This window comes from Procambarus clarkii, chromosome 6 (genome assembly GCF_040958095.1).
Source record: "Procambarus clarkii isolate CNS0578487 chromosome 6, FALCON_Pclarkii_2.0, whole genome shotgun sequence".
Classification (NCBI taxonomy): Eukaryota; Metazoa; Arthropoda; class Malacostraca; order Decapoda; family Cambaridae; genus Procambarus; species Procambarus clarkii.
Genome location: NC_091155.1, coordinates 20,331,742 through 20,359,680, shown reverse-complemented (window position 1 = coordinate 20,359,680; position 27,939 = coordinate 20,331,742). Strand labels below are relative to the sequence as shown.

The 27,939-nt window shown below is 38.1% G+C and overlaps 1 protein-coding gene across 2 annotated transcripts; it reads left to right on the top strand.

The window, feature by feature from the left end:
* Positions 1-38: 38 nt before the first annotated feature.
* On the top strand, positions 39-27,844 carry rb (adaptor related protein complex 3 subunit ruby). Of its 2 annotated transcripts, XM_069306099.1 has the most exons (17): positions 59-303; positions 1,167-1,242; positions 2,404-2,574; positions 4,484-4,644; positions 5,022-5,124; positions 6,678-6,824; positions 7,183-7,335; positions 9,708-9,860; positions 12,394-12,419; positions 17,295-17,370; positions 18,641-18,756; positions 20,453-20,526; positions 20,945-21,165; positions 21,680-21,938; positions 23,298-24,445; positions 25,289-25,428; positions 26,800-27,844. In XM_069306099.1, exons 1-17 carry the CDS (start codon positions 200-202, stop codon positions 26,954-26,956), a joined length of 3,285 nt encoding a protein of 1,094 aa, XP_069162200.1. In that variant the 5' UTR covers positions 59-199; the 3' UTR covers positions 26,957-27,844. The 2 variants fall into 2 exon arrangements, with proteins under 2 accessions (XP_045591832.1, XP_069162200.1); XM_045735876.2 differs by lacking the exon at positions 12,394-12,419 and having other exon boundaries at positions 39-303; positions 17,293-17,370.
* The last annotated feature ends 95 nt before the right edge of the window (positions 27,845-27,939 follow it).

Below are 27,939 nucleotides of genomic sequence, written 5' to 3'. Positions count from 1 at the left end.
GTGTGGAGAGGCGTGAGGGCGGGTTGTGATTGGCGAGTGTGAGAGGCGGGAGATGACAGGCGGGAGTGACCAGACACATCATCAGCTGCTGCTGTTGTTGTGGTGACCAGTCAGCTGGTGACCCAGGCCGCCCTGCCCTCTGCTACAGTGCCCTCCAGCCCCTGCCCTGCCTTGCCCCTGCACCACCCCGCCCTCTACAATGTCTACTACAGCCTCCTACAGCAACGAGCGTCCGCCCTCCATTGACGTAGACTATTCTGCTGATCCTGCCTCTGGCAGTTTCTTCAGCACCGAGTTCAAGAAGTATGTTTTGGGGCGGCCTTAATTCTGCCTATAGGGTTAATTCTGCCTATGGGGGCCTTTATTTATTTATTTATGGATAATGTGGTACAATGGGTTTGTGAGAATACATGAATTAGTTAGTTTAGTTCATTTATTATGCACCCCATACCCCATCTTGTGGGCGGTAGTGGAAAGGGTTACAGAGGCACATAATGGGCTCAGGGACTGAACCGCACAATTCATTTAGCTAAGCAAGTTACAATCTTGATGAGTTAGTTACAAAATTCAGTATAAGTCGTCACATCATCAATGGGTTCGAGATCGACCTCGAGTACAGGTTCTAAATTAAGCAACTGACATATGTGGAGAGCTAGTGTCACAATTGATATGTTTGTCCTGCATACCGCTCACCATCCATTGGGCAGCGGTGGATAGGTTACAATCACTTAGTTACTACCTACAGTTAGCAAACTGGGGATATTTGGCTAAAATTTCTGGTAGCAGATCATTTTGAATGAAATATTTACACGTTGTTGGAACATTGGTTATAGAATTGTCTCTGAATTCACATATCGTTTTGCACTCCATCACATAGTGGTGATACTGTATTGGTATTTTTACATTCTTGCAAAGCCACTAACACGCATAGCGTTTCAGGCCTTCAGAGCTCAGTGGCCAGAGCGCTGGTCTGGTAAATGTCTAATATTCAAATGGTTTTATACTGTTAGGGTCTTGTTTAATTTTTGCTGAGGGTACATTTTGTTGGCATATCTAATTTTAAATTATTATTTAGCTGCTTATGGTGTTAAAAATACAGTATATATACAGTCTGATAGATTTTTGTTTATATAATTCTGTCACCCTCAGAAATGTTTTCTTTTCAGACATGAAGACCTCAAACAGATGCTTGACAGCAATAAGGATGGTCTCAAGTTGGAGGCCATGAAAAGAATAATTGGGGTTAGTATGTCTCCATTTCAGAAGCTCCAGATTATTAAAGGTGTTAGCTGATGTCATGTTATAGAGAAGATTCATGTAGTATTAACCATTAGATGACAGCTGACATCACATTATGTTACATTATCATATGACATAAATGGTATATGTCCTCTGATTGTTACTTTTGAAACGTGTTAAAATTGTGTTCTGCACTAAAATTCATATACAGTACTGTACTGTAATTATGAAGATTTGTCGTTTCTTTGGCTTTTATTGTCAGAGAGAAACGGACCTTGTTATGATGTAAGATATTAATTATATGAATTAATTTTTGAGCATATGGAAAAGGTTGTCTACAAACATGTAAAAAATTGATAATTTGTGATATTTTTTAGTTTACCATAAAATGTTTGATTTCCCTTGAATCTTATATAATACTTAAAATTATGGGGAAACATTTATATCCAAATTTCAGGACTTGATATGACAAAATAAACATTGAATTTTTCATTTTAACCTAATTGGTTTGGAAATAAGAAAAATTTAAATATATACTGTATATTTTATAATTATTTTTGAAATGCATACATGGTCACAAGCTGTCATTATCAATTGCATCATTTAAGAGTTAAGAATGATGAACAATTAAGAGTGTAGTGTTGAATTAAGTGTTGAACAATAGAATGAGAAGCAGAAGAGTGTAGAAGAAACAATACGAAGCACTAAACAAACAAAAATGGGGAGAATGGCAAGTGAAGGTAAAAAAAAAAAAAATACACATGAACTAACTTGTTCAACCTAACGGTAATGAATTAAAGGCAGAGTGAAAATTAACTGTTCCCAGTCACAATAAAGCATCAACTAATTCTTGATTAACAGCAAAAGCCCAGGAGTATAGGGCAGATCCAAACTGAAAGCTAGCTAATTAAGGGGGAGACTATTAAACAATTAAGTACCTAAGGTAACTTGAACATCCCAACAAATTTGCTTGCAAGAATTGGATCTCACTTGCCATAGCAACTCTTGCCTTCATCCAGGTAACTGATTTAGGTTATTGATCGACAAATACTTAGACATTGGTTCCTAGGTTTTTTTTCTCCTACTGCAGTAAGGAACAAGAAATCTGGTGACCAGGCACATACTCTTATATTATAGATTAACTCATTATGACGATCCTTTCAGATGGTAGCAAAGGGAAGAGATGCTTCAGAGTTGTTTCCTGCTGTTGTGAAGAATGTTGTCAGTGCTAACCTCGAAGTGAAGAAGCTAGTATATGTTTATTTGGTACGATATGCTGAAGAACAGCAAGATCTGGCTTTATTGTCAATCTCCACTTTTCAAAGAGCCCTTAAGGTTTGTACCAATGCTCTTTGTTAATAGAACCCTTTGCCTTAAAACATTTGCTTGTGTGTGCATGTTGGAATCTTTTTAACTACTGTAATATATATATTTTCCTGTTATAAGGATGGTGGTGTAACTATAAAAATGCAGGAATTAGTTTTTTCTTTTTCAGTATGTTCTGTGCCCTAGAGGAGAGAGATTTAAGACACTTGTAGTCTGATGGCTCTACTCCTTATTGAAATGTTTGAATATTAAATATAGTCACTCTGCTTATCCTCTTGTGTGTATATATTATAGAAGCAAATGCTCACATGTATTTAGTCAAACAACAAGTTTTTCTCTGCTGTTTATTTCCTTCTCTGAGGCTTTGGGTCCTATGGAAACCATAGCCTCAGAGAACACTGTTGGAGATAGTGTGCTTTATCTCAGATGTCACCCTAACTCTACTTGATTTTGAAGTTGCCATAGGCAGTATGTTGCACAATAACAGCCCCTTTCAAAACTGTAGAAATTGCTGACCTGGAGAGTGTGCAGAGATCTTTTACTGCTAGAATCCACTCATGACTCGGGGTGGGATGCTGGTTGTTAAGATTGATTACCCAAAGCCCCGGCAGGACCAGAAGGTTCGACTAACTTTTTCTGTCGATGTGGATAGGGTTACCCGTGGAGAAAGTCGAACTAAACCCTGCCCCAACACTGAAACCCTCTGATGATTTGGAGCCAGAACCAGGGAAGGTTCTGGCTCCAAGGGATGCAGGATGAACCACACCCACAGGAAAAGGAAGAGTAAAAGCAGACTTAGTCCAGATGGTGGTCACCAACATCTCCAATTCTGGGTCCCTAAACATCATAGGGAGTTTTTCCTTTACTTTCCTTGATTCTCTTCATTCTTACCTCTTTCTCTTTTCTTACCATTATTTTCTTATTCCTTTCTTTCATCAAATTCATACCTTTCTTCCTATTTTTCTCTCATCCTTTTTTCATCATGTTCTTACCTTTTATCTTTTCCTCTCTTATTCATCCCATCTTTCATCTCGTTCTCTTCTTTCATATTGTTTATTTCATCCATTCTCTTTCCATTACACGACTTGATAGACCATTACACAGTTGGACCAAAACATCATCATTACTTCATTTTCTGATGTGTGGTTTGGACATTAAGACTAAGGCCATCTTTAGACTTTGTCTTGGCTTGAAGGAGAGGGGCTTCATACATCTGAATGCCCGGGACACTACTGTCCAGTTGGACATCAGCAAAAGAACTGATTAGGAAAGATGGCTGTGTGTGGTAGCCAGGCCACCTGGTGGTGGCATTGGGTACCATGAGTTTCACACTAATTTTCAATATTTATCTTATTTTGTGTGTGTCATTTGCAGAGTTTGATGGGTTTGATGCTTCAGTCGTTGTTAACCCTGCAATTGTCTGTAAAAGCTTCACTGACATTTTGAATGCTTTTCCAGTTTAGTAGTAAATTATTACCATGTCCCTCTGTGAGGGGAATGAGGGCAGGTTTTGACTATGAGATAGCTGCAGGAAGCCACCAGGGGCTCCCCTAGAAAGTAAATTACAAATTATCATAATGAACCCTGCAACAAAAACAAATTATCTAATGAATGATAATTAGAAATATCACACACTTGTATGTGATATGCAGATTTGTTTTGCTTTACTAACTTTCTTCCATTTCTAGCATTTCACCCATAGAAAATGATGATCAGAGTTCTTACTGATTGATTTACAACTGAAAAATTAGGAATACATACCCATTGTAAGTCAGGAACCCCCTGTACTTTGTTGTGGAATTTAGACATGGCTGGGCAGGTAAACTCTGTGAAAGTTTAATATTAGGCTAGGTTGCAAGAGGGGATCTAGATAAGTATAAATTAATTGATGGTATGAAGTTAAAATCTTATCTTTCAGGATCCCAACCAACTGATTCGGGCTTGTGCTCTACGTGTATTGTCAAGTATCAGAGTTCCCGTTATTGTGCCAATAATGATGCTGGCCATAAAAGATGCTATGACTGACATGTCCCCATATGTACGAAAGACTGCTGCACACGCTATTCCAAAACTTTACAAGTAAGAGTTATTGAAGAATTTTGACATGTTTAGCCTTACTTTCATGTCTTAAAAAATGTGTTGTAATTAAAGATGTTTGAATTTTTAAGAAAATACTACAATTACAATTTTATAATTACTACAGTAATTATAAAGTGGTTACAGTAAAGTCTTAATCTTTGCACTGTGCACCTGTTACATGTGATACTCCTGTGATGCCCCCCATCCAAAAAATTAATTAAAAAAAAAAAATTTCTTTTAAATATTGTTAAAATACATTCCAGATCATGGAAACTTAAAAAAAAAAATGCATGTAGTTTACATGTAGGTTTTATATTGGCTCATTTGTCTTCCATTCCTATTGCTCCTTAATCCTTATATTTGTGCATTTTTTTCAGCCTTGACCCTGATCAGAAAGAAGAACTAATAAAAGTAATAGAAAAGCTCCTATCAGACAAGACTACATTAGTTGTTGGATCAGCTGTGATGGCATTTGAGGAGGTTTGTTAATTCTTTAGGGAAAATGTTGAATTTTTTTTTCTTCAGTTCAGTGCTGTGATTTCTTAAGGGGCTTTTTACCCTGTACCAATATTTTTATTATCAAAATGGCTTAAACCCTTGAATGTTCTTATGTTCATTTACAGTTATCATCTGATACTATAGAAGGGATTCTTAGAGAAAAGTCTTTGTATCAAACCATAGAGCACAGAATATTGTTAAGAACGTGCTGGGGAAATTGTTTTATGACCAAGAATTTGGTTACATCAAATTATTAATCTGTACACCATATACTGTGAAATATAGTGTTATTAACGAGTGCAACGTGCACTTCAATGTGATGATGTAAAGATTTTGTAATTATAGTTTGACATAACTGAAGCATTACTGTCAGAATGTAGGTGTGTGTAAGAAGGTATGAGTGTTGTATTTCAAAAAATGTAGGACTGGGTGTAAAATAGTTTGAGAGAGATGTACAGGCAGAAGACATAAATACCATTGTGTAAGGAGAATGTTAAAGAATGAGATGGAAGAGGTTCTACAATCAATTGAATGATTGTATGGAGAAGCTACAGTATGATAGGAAAGTTATTGTACTGTGTGTGTGGGGGGGGGGATATGAATGCTTTGGAAGAGAGTGAATACAGAAGCAGTGTTGGAAAGTGGAACATGCCAGGTGTAAATGGAAATTTCTTGGTGGATGTCTTTGTATAGGGGTTTGTTGGTCAAATATTTTCATGAAGCTGGGTTAGGTTCACGTACAGGTATTACTTGAACTGCCTACACATAATATTGAGTACATAATTTTTAGTAACTGAATATATAGTGTGCATATCGAGAGCATTGCCCTGATTACATAACAAACAGGCCAGGTGGAATATAATGGGGAAAATACATTATGCCACAGGTATTCTAGCTTAAAGAAGCAACCAGGTGGTAAAACTCTGAAATAGGGATTTAAGTGTAGATATCAAGTTCATTTTTGAGCAGGCACTCAGTAACTTCTATTCCCTTCATTTTGTACTGACTTTCCCCAAGATGTCATATTAGCTCTAGTCAGATGAAATGAGATTGGCAGAGCCTGGCTGCCTTGTTGACATGTAGGTGCTGAAACCTAGTGGCTGCTTGGGGTAGCAGCCAGTCAGGCCAACTGGTAAATTTTCAGTATCTTTAGTGGTTGTTTCGATGCCATATAGTACTTGCAATAATTTTGGATGTATTGTACAGTAGTTGAATAGGTCTTCTCAAGGTCATTTCTGGCTGGTTTGAGAATTGTCCAGCCTCTCCCTTGCACCATTACACAGTGGGAAAAATATCTTTGCTGCATCAGTGGGAAATATCAACCATGTACGAGTACAGTAACTGGGAAAATGCAGCATTTTTAATACATGGCAGGTATTCTTTACATTAACAATAAAAATTAGGAAAAAATATTGCCTTTTTTCACGAAAGTGCAGTTCACATGTTCAGTAGTACAATGTTCAAGTACTTTTTTTTCAATTCAGGAATTTTTATTGTTGCTGTAATTCATAATATATTTGTATTATCATTTACAGGTGTGCCCAGAACGAATTGATTTAATCCACAAAAATTACCGAAAGCTATGCAACTTGCTCGTGGATGTTGAGGAGTGGGGACAAGTCATCATCATCAACATGTTGACTCGATATGCTCGTACTCAGTTTGTTGACCCTAATGTTGGCGTGAGTGCTCTTTATTAATCTTAAACTTAGTTAAGAATGCAGTACATAATTTGCAAACAAAAATTAAAATAGACAAATTAATTCACAAAGGTTTGAGTTCAGTTTATACAGTACTGTTCATTGATGCGAACATAAATTTCTCAAGAGCAGTATAATATAATACAGTACCACGTAGTAATTTGACAGATTGGGGAAACTTCTTGAATTGGCTACGATCAAAATATATCTAGCAGATACATTGAGAGTATTTTCTTAACATTGTTAATGAATTGTAATATTAAATCAAATTTTATTTGTGATCTGCTATATGAAAGATGCTGATTGCAAAAGATAAATTGTTGGTTTCCTTACTATACAGAATGAAGCTGATGACAAGGAGAAACCATTTTATGAGGACGAAGAGGAGATTGAAGATCACGAGGCTGTTGCTAACAGGCCCAAGCCTATGGATCCTGACCATCGACTCCTGCTCAGGAATGCCAAGCCACTGCTGCAGAGTCGCAATGCTGCAGTATGTTGCTTTATTGTCAACAGTCGAAACAACCATTTGGTTCTTTCCCTCTGTTTCATTTTTTCCATCTACACAACCTTTACAATAAATATTTAGTTCTTGTTTCCTTGTGCCAGAGATAGTCCACAATCATGTTAGTGACTGCTACAGATTTATTGCTGTTATAATGGTATTTATTAGTCTTTGGTGATACATAAATATTGCTTGTCCATTGTTGATACATAAATATTGCTTGTCCATTGTTAGACTAATTCTACTCGTGTACTGTATAATAATTCATAATTAGATTAAATTAGCTGCTTACATGGCCACATCCCTATGGACAGACTCTGCAGCAGCTTAGGCGACCTATCCTCACTGAAATGAACATTAATTTATTCCACTAAACAAATTATTACAAACGCACACATTTTGGACCAGCCAGAAATTCGTTAGTATGGTTTGTTAATAATTACCTAAGTGTAGTTACAGGACGAGAGCTACGCTCGTGGTGTCCCGTCTTCCCAGTACTCTTTGCCGTACAACGGTTTGAAACTACTGATGGTTTTGACCTCCACCACCTCACTTAGCTTGTTCCAACTGTCTACCGCTGTTTCCAAAAGAAAATTGTCTAATATTTATCTAATATTTTATTTATTTTTATAAATATAAAAATTTGTATATTTCATTTTTTATTTTTTTTATTTTTTATGCTCCTTCCTCCAGATTAAGTTCCATGTTTTCCATCTTCTCTGTTGTTGGATAGCTTTAGGAAGTCACCAAAGGCTCCACCATAACACCAGCATTGAATGTACTGAAATGCTTCTTTCTGGTAGAGCTTTGTTAGCTCCCTGGTTCCCTCCCCATTTACTAGGTGCATCGATTCATGGTTTCTTGGCTCCGATCTAGCTAATTGCTGGAACAGGAGCCTGGAGCTCCTGGAGCACCTACTGTTGGTGACCATTGACAGTAGGAGGTTTGTGCTAGGTTTGAGTGAATAATTTTGGTTTGAAAGAATCATTTGTTGAGTCATTTGGCTGTTTTGGTGCTTCGTTTTATGTGAACCTTTCAGCTGTGTGTTACTTTGCGTACTTTCTGGATGCTTTCTTTATATGGTTTTTTTGGGAAAGGGGGGGGGGGGCCAGGTTCTTCCAGGGACTTGGAAGGTCTAAGAGGACTAATGTGACTCGGTAGGGGCAGTCATCTTAGCATGATAGCTTGAGGGAGTCACAGAGACTCTTCCAGGAGGAGGCATTCCATTACATTCAACACAGGTTTTTGTGTGTGTGTGGTGTATTGTATCATAAAGTGTGCTGAAATGTGTTCATATTCCTGCATCATGCTGGTTACAGTACATGCAATCTGTACATTCATCACCAATTTTCTCTCTTTCAAGAACAGTTATTTTGTTTTGCTTATTGTCTACTTGAACAATATCTACAAAACATATAAATGATGATGCTGTATTCCTTGTCTGTATTCAAAGTTCGGAGTTATGAAGAAGGCTTACCCGAGTGAAAGTAGTGGTTAAAGACTGGAGAATGTCTAGATTTTGGGTAAAATCTCCCATTTCAAGAAGTAGCAGCAGAGAGAGACTGAAACATTGCAGTTCTTGCAACTAATCGAGAGTCAAGTTTGAAAGGTCTATCAAGCAGTGCTAGTGGCATTGAAGTGTCCTGTCACCCAAGTGTCAGAAGTGTCCTGTCACCTAACATCAATATCTATATTGTTATGATTTAGGTTATATTTTAACTTCATTGTTTTCCAAAAAAATGCATCTTCAATTTTTATGATTAATTTACTCTTGTACAGTACTGTACTGTGCTTTTGAATAAGCAAGTTATCTAATTATATGTTTAGTTTTATCTTGGATAATATCCTTGACATTATTGCAAAGTTTTGCTGTAAGTTACAAGGATAAGGCTGTGTAATGAAAAGATAAGTAAAATACATGTTATATTTTTAATACCATTACCCTTAAAAACTTGAGTGTTTATACTGTATTGTGCATGTAAACAGGCAAGAGTGTGCTGTACCGCACACATACCTCATTTGCTTGACATAATCCATAAAATGGACTTTGTCGTTTGGATAAAAAAATTAAAAATTATGAAATTTAGGAAATTTTAAATTTTTTTGAATCCAGAATTAAAACAAATTCATCATACAGTAGAACTGGAATAATATAACTATTGTTAAGGCTTTAGGTTTTAATTATTTGTGCTTCTGATGCATGTCTTGACTATTTACCTTGGGGTCTTGTATTAATTTTATATTCCCTTCATACTTGATAATCTAACATTCAATTAATTACCCTGTATTATTTATCATATGTTAAAATAATGTAATTTTATGAATTGGCTTGTGGTAAAACTCGGTGTTTATATTTGTAGGTGGTACTGGCAGTAGCTCAGCTGTACCAGCATATTGCACCACGTTCAGAAGTTTCTCAGGTTGCACGGGCTTTGGTGCGACTGTTACGCTCACACCGAGAGGTTCAAGCTGTTGTTCTCACAAACATTGCTTCAATGTCTACTCGACGGAAGGTATGCCTCTGTTATTGTGTTACATTTAGAGTACCAACGGTTTATTGATGTGCAAGATATGTTTGCATTACACAATTGCTGGGATTGTCACTAAGTTTTATCAATGCTTTCTTGTGTGTAATAAATTATATAATAGCTTGATGAACCAGTCATTTCTAGGAGGAGCCTCTTGGTGGCTTGCTTGAGATGGTTTTCTACTACTGGGCCACATCAGTCGCAGGAGTCCTGTTGGCTTACTGGAGACCAGGACAAGAACCTGACCTTCCCCCCTTTCCTACCTCAGGCACAAGGAACAGGGGGAACTATTATTATCACTCTTACCGGGAAAACATCCGGAAAGTTAAAGAAGCTTTACAGGCAACTGCAAGGTTCACAACAAATGATGCAATGAAGTGGTTAAACAACTCTGCAAGCAATTCGGACTAAACAGTTTGTTCACTCGATACTAGCTCGGACTCAATAGAACCAGGAGCAACCACCAGACAGCCTAGAGCCCTGACCCACAGTCAGCTTTGATGGTAAATCCTCTCACTAATGTGGTTGACACCATCTGTAGTATGCTTTTCGCATCCATCAGTGGGTTTCACCTATTCTCGGCTAAGTGCCAGCCATCTGTTAGATTTTCTCCTGCAGAGGCCACTTGCTTGCGTATTGTTCTTTTCTTTCAATATTTGCTTCATGCGTGTGTTTCCTTCCTGGCAATTTTACATGGATCTTGCAGCTGTGTAAAATATGCATGTGCTCACCGTGACTCTTCCATGGGTGCTCGCCAAGTGTTGCTCTGCACTTGGTGTTCCTAAGAATGCAGCATTGGCTGTGAGTTTTACAACCATGTCATATGCTGATTTTTGGGCTTGGAAGTTTTGGAGTTTTAACAGGGTCCTGGCATGTTGTTAGGTCCATGTTGTTGGGCTTTGATGGTCTTGTGACCATCGGGCTGGGTTACCTGCCAGTGGTTTCTTCGGAGTAGTACCTGCTGTCTCCTCCCTGATAAGTCTCTTGTTTTTGTGTTCTCTGTGGTCAGCATAAAGTTGCAACCAAGCGGTTCCTCACAGAAAACCAGTGTTGAATATAATATATTCCTGATGGCTGAGGGGCCCTGACAGCTGAGTGGACAGTGCTCAGGTTTTGAAGTCCCAAGGGTCCAGGTTTGATCCCTGGCGGAGGCGGGAAAAAAATGGGCAGAGTTTCTTTCACCCTGATGTTCACCTAGCAGTAAATAGGTACCTGGAAGTTACAGCTGCTATGGGCCACTTCCTGGGGGATATATATATATATATGTGTGTGTGTGTGTGTGTGTGTGTGTGTGTGTGTGTGTGTGTGTGTGTGTGTGTGTGTGTGTGTGTGTGTGTGTGTGTGTGTGTGTGTGTGTGTGTGTACGTACTCACCTATTTGTGCTTGCGGGGTTGAGCTTTGGCTCTTTGGTCCCGCCTCTCAACTGTCAATCAACTGGTGTACAGTTTCCTGAGCCTACTGGGCTCTATCATATCTACATTTAAAACTGTGTATGGAGTCAGCCTCCACCACATCACTGTCTAATGCATTCCACCTGTTAACTACTCTAACACTGAAAAAGTTATTTCTAATGTCCCTGTGACTCATTTGGGTACTCGGTTTCCACCTGTGTCCCCTTGTTCGCGTATCACCAGTGTTGAATCGTTTATCCTTGTCTACCCTGTTAATACCCCTGAAGATTTTGTAGGTAGTGATCATGTCTTCCCTTACTCTTCTGTCTTCCAGTGTTTGTGTGTGTCTGGGGGCTGCCTGGTGATGTCTATCATTACTAGTTTTGAGTGATTCATTTGCTTTGCCTCTATAGTTTGTGGATTCGTTTGGCTGTTTTGATTTTTTTTTATGAACCTTGCAATTGTCTATAAAGCTTCACCGGCTTTTTGAATGCTTTCCCAGTGAGGGTGACAAAAATAGTCCCCTGCTCTGTGTGCCTCTTTGAAGGAACCCAATTCTAACTGTAGTTCCCTGTAGGCCAAATAGTAGTGCCTGGTGTGACCTAGTAGTGGGGAGCCATCTTGGCTTCAGGGAGCTGCTGGGGCTCTGCCAAAGAGGTGTTTCATTACATTCAATGCTGGATTTTTGTCATTGATTATCTCATCTTGATGCTACATAAATTCCCGTGTTTCTTTTATTCATATGCATTAATTACTTGTTTCATTTTATTATTCTTTTGTAACTTCCCCATCCTTTTATAAATGTCTCATTCTTTCTGTGTGCTTGTAAAAATTGTGTTTATGTAGCTGTTATGAAGGTATTCGTTGCATGAACTTAATCTCATTAATAGTACTGATGCTTTTGTTGTTAAAAATGTGTCATATAAGTTTGAAGTGTGACTACTGAGTTAGTAAATAAGTGTGTGTGAGATGCATATTAAATTTAAAGAATACACAACTAGAAGAACCCTTAAAAAAATAATGATTATCAAAATTTTTAACCTGGAATAAATTTTGTTAATACAGTTTGCCATAATTTTTCTAATTTTCAATAATTATTGTATTTTGTTTTTACCTTCCTTTTACAGGCCAATGCAAGTAACGCGGAAAAAGAAAGTATTGTTTTATACATTGTTCTGTCTGCACAGAAGTAAGATTGCGTATATTGATCTTTATTGAAAAGCGTGGCACATTATTGTTAGCAGTGCAGCTAGATACTCAGAAACACCTTTGAATATAGCTTTGCATTTTACTGTTGAACACATGCACAGCTGTGACGAAACTTTACTCTTAGCCACACTTGCAGACATCTATAATGACAGATGTGTCTACTGAACTGAGTGCATGAGAGCCAATGGTGTCTGTATGAGTGTGTAAAGCAAGCCCAATACAAAACCATTACAGTATTAGTATTCTGAAAACGAAAGAACTAATTTACCTCCACTCCTCATCCACACTTTTGAGAATGTCATGAATATTTTAAGGTTAAAGTGAGTTTTGAATGTAGGGCTTTATTTCAGGTATACCTGGGTTATATTCTATTAAAAGAAACCACTTTCCAAATAATTCCAGATGTTTTTAATTCATTCATGCTATTTCAAGCATGACTTTGGAGTTGTATATAACTTAAAGCTTGTACTGTATTTAAAATTGCTGATTTAACTTTTCTTTCCTGGGGGAAACCCCCTGGTGGCTTCCTGAAGATATCTTCCCAAGATTGCCCCATACTAAAAGGTCACATCAGTCGCAGAAGTTATATTTGACCTACCAGGGACCAGTCGGAAACTGCCCCCCCCCCCACCATCTCACAGAGGCACAGGGAGCGAGTGACAATTCGCTACCCTATTGGGAGAAGCTTCCAGAAAATTAGTGAAGCTTTTCAGATATTTGATGGGTTCGTAGATAATGAAGCCTTGAAACTCTCCAACAATTCTGCAAAAGACTTGGACAGAATAAGAGATTTACATTAATGCACCACTGACGTGGTGCATTATGGATCAGCCCATAATGCACCACGTGAATGCGTGGAAATTCATGCTCACTGAATGCGACCTTGAAGGGTGTTTATGTTTGCTATTTGACAACAATAATTTTTTCTCCTTCAGTTTGCTGGGTTGCTGATCTCTTGATGTGTTCTCACTGGGTCTCTGAACTTAGTGATTTACCTTTGAGTTTGGAAGCTTTTCAGGCAGCTGCCATTTTGCATGCTAGGTTTGCTCAGGTTAGTTATTCATGGTATATTGATCATCTGATGCTACCTAGTAGATGGTACACAGTGATAGTCCCTTCAGGGAGCTACCAGGGCTCGCCTATTAATTGCCATTTCATATCTTTTGAAGATATTAGTGCTCTAGAGAAGAATATTGTTGCACACTAACAGCTCCATTCAGAGATGGAGAAATAACTGACCTGAAGAGCGTGTAGAGATCCTTTACCATTAAAGTCCACTCGATAAAACATCTAAATTATTGGGATTGCCTAAAAATTTTAAGCATTGCCATCAAATCTAGCTAGTCTTTGGTCTACCCTCAGGCCCATAAGGTTAACAAATACAGGGCTTTGGCCACAGTCTTCTTAAAGATGTCCTGGGCTAATATTCAGGCCTAGGGGTTGTGGCATTCTAACAGGGTTCTGGCAGTCCAGTATTTAGTCAATGTTCCTGGTCCTAGTTGGTCATGTGTTGCTTTGGTCATCTCCTGACCTGGGTTCTCTTATTTGTCCTAGTGCCTGCAGCCTTTCCTCCTCCCTGGTGAGTCCCATCTGTGTTCTTTATGGTTAGTTAGCTTCAGGGGGCTCCCTATGGGGCTCCCTCAGAAACCATGCATTAAATGTAATGAAATGCCTTTTTCTGGAGGAGCCCGGGTGGCTCCCTGATTCCCTCCCTCCAAGTTCATTGGTGAGTTGTACATATGCTCCAGGACTAGCTGGTCAGAGGAGTCAGCTGTGGGCTGGGACTGGGCCATCTTGGGGTGATAATTGGTGGTAAAATGAATTACAAGCTAGTTTTGAGTGAATTCCTTGTTCTGTGTGAATCATTTGCAGAGTTGTTTGGCAGTTTCAAGGCTTGGTTTTCTGTGAACCCTCCAGTTGTCTGTAAAGTCCTACTGACATTCTGGGTGCCGGGGGGCAGCATGTGGGTGCCGAGAGGGGGAACAGCACACATGTGCCAGGGACAGGACAGGGGTGTCGGGCTGCATTTGGGTGACAAGTCATAGCATGCAGGTGCTGGGTTACGGCACATGGGTGCTAGGGGACACCATTCGGGAAAATAATGGACTTGTTTGTAAATACTGTATGTGCAGTAGAGTAGTTCTTTTCATTATAGTGTTTAATTTACATTTTGTGTAATACTGTGTTTGTATGTATATGAATGAAAGAGTCAAAGGAACATTCTCCATCTTCATATATCTCTTGCGTTAGTAACATTGCATACAAGTGTTGACAGACGAGTCAGAACCCCTACCTTACTCTAGATTAAACAATTCTTGAGACCAGTACAAAGGTAAGTAATCATGTTTTTGTTTTATTCACTTTTGTATTTAAATCTTCCATTTTATGATTTAAAAGTTTTTTTTCTGGCATATAGTAAATGCTAGACAGGGCTTAATCTGCCATTTATAAGTTAATGCTTAAAGCTCAGTTTGTACATGAGGTTTTTTCAAGTTTACCACTATGAAAACACAAGACAAGTAAAGAGTTAAAAGTATCTGAAAATATATACATATTCTTAGTACTGTAAATATAATGCTTGCTGGTATGCATGCTGTCAAAAATTATAATCTATACAAGTTCATTTAATGCATGCCCGAGAGGCAAGTAACATTAGCTTGTGTAATGGAAGTGTGTGTCTAATATTCAAAACCTTTTAAGCTTTAATGATGTGATATAATACAGTAGTTATTTGTAGATTTTAGTTATATCACTCTTTGAATCTTTGTAGAGTTTTAACTCTCCCACACATTTTTGTCACTGGCATGAAAAGTCAAGGCACCGAATTGTTCTTACAGTTTATTACTAATGAATATCAAAACCTTCAGCCAAATGTCAACTGTAGTCAGCTTGCAACCAAATTGTTTGATTCTTTGGTTTGGTGAGACACTTGGACATACTGTATGGGTATTTGCTTACATCAGATGCTTCAGTTCACTTGGTAAATATGTGGGTTGCATCCTGGGGTAGGGTCACTCACTGGGGACCATCACAGCAGATGATGTGCATGATACTGAGTTAAATGCCACTGCTTAGATGACTTATGAAGACAGCTTTGCCATTTTACTAGGGGAAAAGGGGGGAGGGGGAAACTTGATAAACCTAACAGGTTTCCTGTTCCCATCAATGCAAACCCAAAACCAAATTAAAATGAAATTCAGAGCTGTATGGACAAAATATTTATCATGGTAATGAGCAGTGACCCAAAGTGATGAAGTTTTGACTTTTTTAGAATTCATTCTCGAGATAGTCTTCATGACAAGTACAGAAAGCCTTATGTATAAAAATTATTTAAATTTAAATTGTAAGATCAAAGAATATGGTTATAGATATTGCTTGGACTGTGTGTAATGCATGACAAATATTGCCCTTGCTCTCAGGGCAAATACAAAATAATGCCATGTTTGTATCTTACTCAAGTACACTGTACTAATACCTGTAGTACTAATGGTACTATGGTACTACAGGTATTAGTACTATGGTACTAATATCCTTAGTACCATAGTATAGTGTATATAGTGGAGAAACCCGACATGAGAAAAATAGCAATCCCAGCATAAGTGTTATTTTTCATGTGAACCTGACTCCTCACTGCTGCCCTTGCTCTCTCCCACCACCAATAATCATCCACTTATTACCTCTTTCATATTATGAAAATTACTGGAAAACAGTAAGTTGGTGTAATTACTTATGTTAATGTTTTAGTGGTACAGTACTTGAAAAAATGCAACTTGATGCATAGAACTTGATGTAGAATACTTGTGGCTAGGTATAATTGAACAGATGGATAACTGCTGTATTACATAATTTTGTTTCTAAGTATGAGATGGGTTTTATCCACAATTGATGAAGGTGTGAGTAGTTTTCTCTCTAGGATTTTGGGGTGCAATTGTAGATATCCTTTTCGTACTTAAATATATGTTAGCAGCACAGGTGAGAGCTTGGTATGTATGAAGAATGGCTGAATCTAAATTTCTGTAGAAAGCGTGAAAATAAATGAAAAGTGTTTTCTCTTGCATCTGTAGTGTAAACTGTAGTGGGAGATGCTGGGAGTTTTGTACTGCACTATAAAATGGTATACTGTACATAATGTAAGGCATTATTTTTTTTTTATATTAAGACATAATGTAATTAACATCATAAAGCTGGCAAATCAAAGATAGCATTTTATTCTGAAAAGGTTGAACATAAAACTAGATTCCTAGCAGCAAGACTTAGCATATCTTAGTTAGCAGCAAGACTTAGCATATCTTAACCTTTCTTAGTTAAAGTATACATATGACAGGTCAAGCTGATGGTTAACCACAGAGTCTCTTACATCCAATGTTGTGTTGAAAAAGTTCAGCAGGGTTTATATTATAGTTCGGCTGTTTCTAGTTTGCGTTTTAGTTGGACTGTATTATGCATTTTTATATAAATGAAAACAATTATGTATTATATTCTTTGTACTGTGTAAAAAAAAAAAATAATGATGTTATAGTGGCCATTTGCCACTATATTGGTTCAATGGTTCAACTTAACCATTGAATGTTGAAAATTAGTGCCTGAATTTTGTACATTATGTACAGTATACTCATCTCAATTAACTTCAATAAGACTAAGTTTGCAATGGATTTAACTCTTAAGGTTAAATGCTTAAAGTTTAACAAGTCACCATTTAGAGAGAGAAATGAAGGAACTCACTGTTATTTGTTTGTTATGGTAGATCACAATATTTATATACATATCAGTACTGTGAGTGTTAACAATTTCAGTTATGTAGCAATTTTTCTCCCTAGGATATGTTTGAGCCTTACCTGAAGAGCTTCTTCGTCCGCTCCAGTGACCCAACACACATCAAGGCACTGAAGTTAGAGGTACAAAAATATATACATTTTTATTTATATACATTATAGTTTATCTTATGTATTGTGTTCATTTACTTCAGCATTTATGCCATTGTCACCATCACAGCAACACTATAATATAGTTGGGTATGTAAAGTATTGTACAGTATGTAGAAATGTAAGTACTGTACTATGCTGTACTTTAAAAGTCTAATCTCAGTTGTATATGAAAATGTGTTCCTTGAAACAGTATGTAAATTCTGGCCGTGTATAATTCTGGGAGGGCTCCTAATGGTGTTTCCTGTGTGCTTGCTGCTTGGTAAGTGCTACCCAATTCAATCAATGCCAAGTCCCTGCAAGTCATGTATGTTTATTTCCACAGAAGTGTGGATGACAATTTCAGTGTGAAGTATTTTAATGCTCCTGTCTTATTCTCTTTCTTTGATGCATGTCCTTGGTGTTTATACCTGAAGTCCTCTCATTTTTATCTTGGCTTCTTGTGCCAAATACTGTTGCTTCGTGTTATTCAGCCTTGGCAGAGTCTCTGCTGGTTTGCATTCGGTGTTGACAGTTTTGTTAGCCCATTTCGCAAGTTGTTTTTTCACCCTGACCCCTACATTCTCCTCGTGAGCCATCCTGGTCTTTGGATAAGGTTTGTTTGTCTTCTTGGTGATTTGTTTTCCCCTCAGTTTGGAATTGTTTCTTCAAGAAGCAGGGCTTTTCTCTTTTAGTCATGGAGTAATTTTTGTGTTTTTTACCTGTTACAGCACTCTTCTTTGCTGGCTAGGAATGAGATAGCTGGTTTCAGAAGGGATCCTATAGCGATTCTTAGTTGGTTCGGCCAGCATTGCATCATTTATGTTTAGTGGCTCCCGGTTTGGTGCCTTTTTTTTATAATTATTTATTTATTTATGTTTAGTGGTGGCTCATTTCTTGGACTGTACTGGGCTTGTGTGGATTTGGGGTGGCTAACTCGGTGCTACCTTCCAATTTTCTAGATGTTATTTTTTGCAGCTCTTTTCTACCCCATTAGAGACCCTCCCAGAAAACCTGCATTAAAGGTAACAAAATGCTTTTCTGATGGGTGCTTCAAGGCTCCTTGGATTCCTCCACATTCCTGGGCTTTGGTTTTCCATTTTCCTGGCTATATGACTGAGGATTCAAGGTGTGTGGGTTGGTTATTGTAACTCGTTGTCTACTAACCTGCAATATTATATTTGACATTTTAATTATGAAAAAAGAATGCTTAGTTTACTTAGTGTATAGCCCTTGGAAACTATTTTACTGCATTATTCTGCAGGTACTGACCAACTTAGCCACAGACACCAATATATCCATCATTCTCCGAGAGTTCCAGACTTACATAGGATCTTCAGATAAAGAATTTGTAGCTGCAACCATTCAAGCTATTGGAAGGTGAGGGTTATTTATTTCTACTGTGTTTGTAAATTAATTTAAAAATGTTGTTATTCCTATTATTTATTGCATATACTGTATTTTTTATATATAATAATAATAATTAATAATAATAATTTTTATTTAGGTAAGGTACATACATAAAGAGATTTTACAAAGTTTGTTGGCTTTATAGATAGAGCTAGTACATACAATGCCTAAAGCCACTATTACGCAAAGCGTTTCGGGCAGGGCATATTAAAACAGTACATAAGCAGTACTACTGTAAGAGCTCAATAGTTCAGATTTCAGTAACCCAAATCTCGGAATAATCCGAATGAATTCACATTAGTTTTTTTACCCATTCTGACTTTTAACCTTGAATAGGATTTCAGGTTAATAGGTTGTACTGAATGAAAAACCCAAATAAATTTGGATTTTTAAATTTTTTGATGTTCCCGGTAAAAAAGTTGGGTAACTTGAATGGGAGTGGGCCTCATATGAATCAGATTACAGAGTTTACAGTAATATCCTTTATACAGCCTCCCATTCTTATTATATTATCATTTTTGCAGCAAGGCGGCTAATTAATTTCATTAACTAGACACAGCAATGGCTGATGGGGTTAATACCAGTAATACCTATAAAGTAAACCAAGTTCCAATTCTGACCAAAAGAACATAATTAAATGTCCCTTACTGGGTGAGCCCCTATGGCTCCCTAAAGCTTTGTTACCGAGATAGCTTACCATTACTCAGTCACATCAGTCATAGGTGATATGTTGGCCTACTGGGAATAAGAGCCAGAACCTGGCCTGCTCACAGAGAGAGCAGGGGATTGTTCTGATCACCCTCACTGGAAAAGCAACCAGAAAGTAGATAAGACAATATGAACAACTGTGTGGTTCATGAAAGCAAAGCACCGAAACAATCAACAGACTCGCCAAAAGATTCATTCAAGATGAAATGATTCACTCAAAACTTGATATAAAATATCCTAATGCCAACTGGTTGTGTCTCGGCTTAATCCTGGCTTAACTTGGTAGGAGGAAGGATTTACGGAGCTACTGGAGCTCGTCCAAAATGGGCAAGCTCATGGTAAGCTTTATCCACTAGATTTCCTTGGAACATGACCTACCAGTCAGTATACAACCAGGTATCCATTTACTGCTGGGTGAACAGTTAAGGATTGGCACCTAGTCAATCCTCCCTTGCCAGGACCTAACCAAACTGTTTATGAAGTGGGGAGAAAGAGTGTTACCACTACGGGGCCGTGTTGCTTTCCTGGTGATGTGATCATAACAATTCCCTGCACTCTATGCCTCTCTGAAGGGGCCCTAGTTCTGTGTCTGGTCCCGGTAGGCCAACAGGATGCCTATGTGAGTGAATAATGGTAGTGATATAGCTTCAGGAAGCTGCCAAGGGGCTCCCCCAGTAAAATTAATTCTAGGTAGCATTAATTTTTATTATACTGTACAGTAGTATTCTGGTCAAAGAAGATGCTAATGTATTGAATGCAATACTGTTTAGTATTAACATTTTATTGAAATGTTTTGTCAATTTTAAAAGTAAGGAATTGGCTCATTAGAGCATATGAATAAGTAGATAATGGGTGGCATCTTTTATACTACTGTAACTGTATTTTATATGTATTTGGAACCAGCTGTTGGCAGATGGAGTTGTATGTTTAATAAAGTGTTGATGCTTGCTTCCTGCAGATGTGCATCAAACATCAGAGAAGTGACAGACACATGTTTGAGTGGCCTTGTCTCCCTCTTGTCAAACAGAGATGGTGAGTTTGTTCTTTGGGAAACTTGTTACCTTTCGGCTGTGAACTTCAAATTGACTTAACCAAAGCGCACTGTAGTAATTTTTTCATATTCACAGTGTCGAATAATAGTCATCATTTTCTAGATAATTTCCCTATCCACCCTACATCGTGTAAGTAAGAGATAGGGTAATGATAATATAAGTACACAAATAACTAGCCCAAATTGTTATGATACTGTTAATGAATTTCATTAGAGCTCTATCTAACATCTTTCATATTGCCTTAGTGTAAACTATAAATTACATCATAATTGAATAATAGTTTTATTTAGGTATATGAACATATTATATTGTATATAAATATGCCAGAAGCTTGGCAAAGCTGTGACTCTTTGGCATAACTACCATATTAGTGAAGTAATGACTGGTAACATTTACAGAGTCTGTTGTGGGCGAGAGTGTGGTAGTTATCCGCAAACTCCTGCAGAGTGAGACGGTGGGTCACAAGGATATAATCAGTCACATGGCACGCCTCATGGATAATATCAAGATCCCCATGGCAAGGGCCAGTATTCTCTGGCTGCTTGGCGAGTATTGTGATAAAGTGCCAAAGATTGCCCCAGATGTACTTCGCAAAATGGCCAAGACCTTTATATCCGAGGTAACTTAAAAATGACACATAATGACTTAATGAACTTGATGAATGACATCTGCCCAAAATGCTGTGCATGTTGGTGTCTGTGCAAGAATGTAAGAACACCAGTGTTATGTACTCACAAATCCATTGTACTTCTTGTATATAAATAAGTAAATAAACAAACATGTAATTTGTTATTAGGTTAAATTAAATGTTTAACTTGTGAGTACAGCAGGGAAAAGTTTTTGAGATACTGCAAGTTGAAGAAAAATAGGGAGACTATTATTCTGTGTCAGTTTTTGTAGCCTTTGCTGAAAGTGACAAACCATAAAATGCCTTTTGATATCTTTATCTGAAAGGCATTGGTAAGTCAGAATACGGTTGGTACCCTATTTTCAATACAATTCAAGTTATCCTCTAAGGTGTAAGTAGTAGTATGGTACTTGTATTAAATACGTTATACGTTAGTTTCATTGTTTAAATAAAAATATAGCATTTTTAAGAATTTAATGCTAATTCTACCTTTTTTCTCTTACAGGAGGACATCGTGAAACTGCAGATTCTAACTCTAGCAACAAAACTATACTTGACCAATCCTAAGCAGACCCGTCTTCTCTGTCAGTATGTTTATAATTTAGCAAAATATGACACCAACTATGACATCCGTGATCGTGCACGTCTCACAAGAGCATTAGTGTTTCCACCACAGGGTCATGAGGATAATAAACTTGCAAAACATGCAAAGAAAATATTCTTAGCCACTAAGCCACCTCCAGTACAACAGTCTAGTTTTAAAGGTTTGTTCACATTACTTTCAACACAATAGTTGTTTGTCTTGGAATTAAAGAGAAGTTCTTATGGCTTGCTTCCTATTCTAAAATGTCGGTTTCATTGTAGCGATAAATAATATAATATTATTCATAATACTCCACTTCTTTCTTTCATAGGATGAAGGAGGCATCTGCCTAGAGACAAAAGGGATTTTTTTTTACTATATCATGCACACTATACAAACATACATAAATACTTTGAATCTGATACTACAGTATACTTTAGGACACTTGATGGTCTAGAAAGATTTTACCAATGGACAGTGCCTGTGTTGTCCGATTTTAAATATTTTTTTCATAGTTCAGTAACTGGAACGTATCGTCATTAACCCTGGTACTGTGCCGCATTATGTGTGACAAACCTGTGGTGTGCCAAAAATAAGGTATTTCCCCAATTTTTTTCTTCTTATATTGTTACAATGCATTTTTTGATCACGGGAAACTAAAAGCAAAATATCGTATGTGACATACAATGGAGCCGAGAAGTTGAGCAACTTTTGGGTGATGTGGCGATGGGAGATGCTAGCTTTACCGGTTGTCGCGAATGTATTTTTCCACAATTATTTCGATGTCTCTCATTGGCTTTTTCTCTTTTTTTTTTTTGCTGTAATATTATTCAAAACTATGTAGTTTAAGGAATTTTATATAGTTAAATGTGTTGAACACCATTATGCTCAAAATGTGGTACTCGTATCTAGTGACACGTATATTTTGTATTCTTAGATGAATACAACTGTTTTTGCTGTTATACTGTATATATTACACATGTTATATAACTATATTTTTATAAACCATAATGAAACACTTTAAGTAATTCTGGTGTGTGTGTGTGTGTGTGTGTGTGTGTGTGTGTGTGTGTGTGTGTGTGTGTGTGTGTGTGTGTGTGTGTGGTGGTGAAATCTTAGCACAGTACAGACGTATGTGCTATGACCATTTGACACCAGCAGGCGAAGTCACCTGATGGAGCAAAATTGCCAGAAATACACTGCGTGCAGTGCTATTATCAGTTTGAACATTGCTATTATTATCAGATTCCTGTCATTAAGTCATGAATATGTAGTGATGCTGTGGATAATCTGCTGGAGTGTGATGGGTGTTTGTTCTCCGTGATGCATTACAGCATGTATGGTAAATGCATGAGTAATTTTTGTATTTAGCTCATTTTCCTACACAGTACTACCTAAATGTTTTGTGGGGCTGATGGCTTTTCCACACAACATGAAAATTAAAAAAAAATAAGTAATAATTCTCTCATCTTGAATGCGTAAAATTAAGTTATAACTAGAAAGAACATTAGCATACTGTACAACATTCTTTCACTTTCAGATCGTGATCAGTTTCAGCTCAGCACTTTGTCTCATCTCATTAATGCACGAGCCACAGGATATCAAGACTTGCCCCCATTCCCAGAAGTGGCTCCTGACCCAATTGTACGCTATGTGGAAGTCCCGCCATCGTTCACCCCTGAAAATCATCACAGACCTTCACACCAAAAGAAGAGCAAACCCCAGAAGATTAAATCATTTTATTCTGATGAAAGTTCTCCTGAAGATGAGAGTGAAAATGATGCAAGTGACAGCAGCAGTGAAAGTGATAGTGAGAGTGATAGCAGTGACACTGACAGTTCTGAGACCAGCAGTGAAGATGATAATGGATCCGACAGTGAGGATGAAGAGGAGCAGCCGAGAATAAAGAGGAAGACGAGCAGCAGTGGCAAAAAACGTTCAGAAAAACGTAATGGTTCAGAGTCTTCAGGCAGCGAGGATTCGGAATCTTCATCTTCCTCTTCGTCATCAGGCCGAGAGTCGTCAAGTGGCGAGTCGGAAGATTCTGAAGTGTCTGATGAATATGTGAAAAAGAAGACAAAAAAAGAGCCAGAACCAAAATGTGAGATGCCTCAGGGAAGTGGCAACCGTAGTAACTTAGATTTACTCCTGGATTTGGATGATTCACCACCTTCCATGGATACCCCACTTCTTACTCCTTCACTGGGTGGTCTCCTGACACCCTCCCCATCTTCACATCCTTCTCAACCACTTCCACCAGGTGCTTCTATTAAGCCTACTTCTGCCAAGTTTGTACCAATAGTTACACATGAATTGCTAAACCGACTTAGTGGCGGTGGTCTTGCTGTGTCGTGTCGCTTCACACGCTCTCCTCATCTTTATTCCCCTCGCATGACATCGGTTGAGCTCGCATTCACCAACAGCAGTAGTGAGGAAATTCGTGACATTAGTGTTGGCAGCAAGAAACTTGCTCAAGGAATGTCGCTTCACGAGTTTGCTGGTATAGCAGTCTTGAGTCCGGATACTACCCTGCATGGCACTCTTGGTGTGGACTTCAACGACACAATCCAACCAGCAGTATTTGACCTGATAGCGGGTGGACAAACATTCAACATTAGTATTACAGCATCAGTTGGAGAGTTGTTAATGCCATTAGCAATGAATGAAGCTGATTTTAATTTTAATCAGGTAAGTGGTATTTTATGTAATTTCATTATGAACTAGCTTAGTTATTAATATTACTGTATTTTGACATTTGTGACAAGTGTTTTGTCAACCTGTTAATTGTGTGGTGTGGGCAGGAAGACTAGTCAAAATTTTAAATGAATTTAAATGTAGGCTTCTCCTTTCATAGTTCAAATGTGTGTTGAGAACCAAATAGGTGTTCTGAACTTGTCAAAACTTGCCCATTAGGAAACTCGAATTTGAATATGGATTAATTGCAGTGCACAAAGAAATCACATAAACGTAATGAATCGGTGAGAAAATCAGTAGGCAACATGAGGAAGATTTGAACCTGTGCACCGAGTACTCCCAAGTACAGTACCCAAATACCTTAGAGCACTTAACCACGACATGCTCAAAAGCAAAGAAACCTGGGATTCAGCTGAATCTTCTACGGCTCCTGAGACTTCCACTGAAGCCAGGTCAGGGATTCACTCAATGCCCGCATGCACTCTGGCTATGGTATGGGTACTGTATTTTACTTCCAATGCTTCTCTTCAGTTGCACAAAGAAATTGCAGTAATGTGATGTATCAATGAGAAAACCAGCAGAACCACTTGCGATTCAGTTGAATCCCAGGTTTCATAGATTTTTAACGAGTTGTGGTGAACTGGGCTAAGGCGTATGCTTGGGCGTACCCAGTACGCAGATTCAAATCCTCCTCATGGCTCCTACAGATTTTCTCATTAATTACAGTGCTGTACTGTATTAGCAGACCTACATACAGTACTTACAAAAAACAGTAAGGACAAAATTATTTGAAACGATATAGAATTAAATTAACTGGATTTATTGTGGCTGTTGCAGACTAAACTACGAGGAATGAATGAACTGAGTGGTTCGGTGAATCTCTCTAGCAGTAATCAAGACGTCAAAAATCTAGTGAACCGGGTTTATGAGACTGCCAACCTCCGCCAAGTTCAGTGTGCCAGCAACACTATCTTAAAGTGAGTTGGATTCTTTACATATTTGCATTGAACAGTAATTTAATACACATCGATGCAAGTGCAGTAGAGTAACATTAATTTTTTTTTATTTATGTATACTTTGTATACGTCATACTTAATGGATCTATCATTGAGTATGACAGGGCTATCATATCCTGTCCTATCATGACACATCATACAAAAAATCAGCATTGAATGTAATGAAATGCCAATTTCTGCATGAGCGCCAGAGGCTCCCTGAAGTTGTCCCACTGATTCAGTGCCATACTACTATACTAGGTGCCATCAGTCGTGGAGTTCTAATGGCCTATCGGTGATGACAAGCCAGAACCTGGCCCCCCTCAGAGAGGTGCAGGGAGAGAGGGCCTGTGAACACTTTACATTTAAAGTTAATCATAATTGTCAACACCATGGAAGGCACTTAGAAAATTAGGCAACACAAAACAAAACTACTACATGGTAAGAAAAAGACCACAGCCTCAAAAATGCCAAAAGAACTCTTCCCAACAATGAAAACAAACCACCAAAATTTTGTGAAACTAGTGTGCACCACCTCTAACCCCCCCCCCCCCTCATTTGAGGGAGGAGGGTTAGGGGGCAGGTCAGCTGGTCCACTCCATCAGTTCTATGGTGATGAAACACCAACACCCTGGGAAGAGGAGGGTGTCAGGGAGCCTCTGTAACAAGAGAGCCGTACATAGTTGAACAGTTACAGGGGTTCTGTAACATCTTTTCCTGTCCTGTTTTGTCTGTGATGACACTTCAGACTTTTTCTCTTCCTTAGGAAGCTTTAGTTCTTGGGATCACTTTTATCCTCCATTGGTACATGTTTGTTTTCATTCCACCAAACATCTCTGCTGTGGTGCTTACTTTCCTTGGTTCACCTATGGTTACACTCCAGCTGCTACATGCCATTTTATCTTGTTTCTTTATATTCTAGGTGTCCTTCCCTGTATGTTCCCCTGGGAACTTTTGAGTGGTGGTCATGTTCACAGGCGCAGGCTCACAGCATGGTGCGAGAGTTTGTGGCAGTTGGCAGGCGCTACAGTGGATTTGAATGCCTCGGGGCTCAGTGATTTAGCTCCATTCGGACTGTTACCCAGTGGTTCATTGTCTCAACCGGGGGAGGTCTTTGGGGTCTGTGGCTCTTTGAGGCTGGTCGCTTTAGGTAGCTCGTCTGCTGAATTCTCGGGGGCTTATCTACTTGTTCTCTTCTCTCTGTACTTATCCAATATCCAGCATGTTCTAGTTGTATATGGGTAGCTGGATAATATCTAGGAACTACTACTATAGTTAATGCAACAAGCATGTTTTTCACAGGTGTTCTTTAAGAAATACGGGATTTAACTAAGAATATCTGTCTTATTACAGGTTTGGTGGACAGACTGCCTCGGGGAAAGCATTAGTGTTGGTCTGTCTCTCCATCTCGCAAGATAGGCTGGATGCTTCCATTACCGTTCACTGTGAGAAGATGGTTATTTCTTCAATGCTTCTTAAAGACATTCAGTCTGCCCTTAAGAAAGACTAATCAATGGTACTTAAAAATGTGGTGGAATGATGGAGTGTAAGTTAAGCAATAGCTTGTAGTAAACCCTGTATGATCATTTTAATTCAGGAAAGTAATTGCCCTCTTGACCATTGTGTGTTTAAGCTTTGCAAGTTTATCTTGAATTTATTGTTCTCTGCCATTTCATGGAAGACAATTTTTGTATTTGCAATTAAATAACGATGCAGCATGGCGAACTATGTTTGTATGTACTGTATATGTATTTAAATCTCAGACAATGTAGTGGATAAGTGATGTGCTGTCTTTAATATTGTGTCTGCCTTTATTTGGTGATATGTTTGGCAAGAGTGGTGGTGGTGATATGCCTGGCAACACTAGTGGTGGTGATTGGTAATATTAGCAGTGCCATGTTTTAACAAAACTAGATCTGTATTTGGTAATACAAGGTTCTTCCTAGTGAATATGTGATAAGAATACTGTCAATCATTTTCAGGCAGCCTCACCTTATTGGCAGGGCCTCAATAAGCCTAACAAGCTTTCTCTCCCATGGTAGCATACCATATCATATTCACTTTCCAGTATTACTGTATTGTAAATCTCATTGCCAATTTTTTTTTGTTCTTGAACTTTGCTCTGGTATGTTAGTATGTTAGTTGAGGTCATATATTTGATGATGAAAGTTGAGTAGGCTCCATAACAGCTTAGTAAGCTTTGCATGACAAATACAGTACTTCATGTTCAGTAAGGATTGGACACCCCGCAGATAACTTACTAGCTTGATATACAGTACTGTACTTGGTTGTCAATCCTTTGGAGAACTTTCGTAGTAGAGAAACAAATTAGGGTGAGCCATTATTATTAGCTCTTATAATTACAAGAAATACAGTTTAATATAATATTTTAAAAAGCTGTGTGTTGCTTCATTATATACCTTTTTCAGTTGTACACCACCTCACAAAATGTTCTGATTTTTAAGACCTTTAGTCTTGCTTTCCCCTAAACAG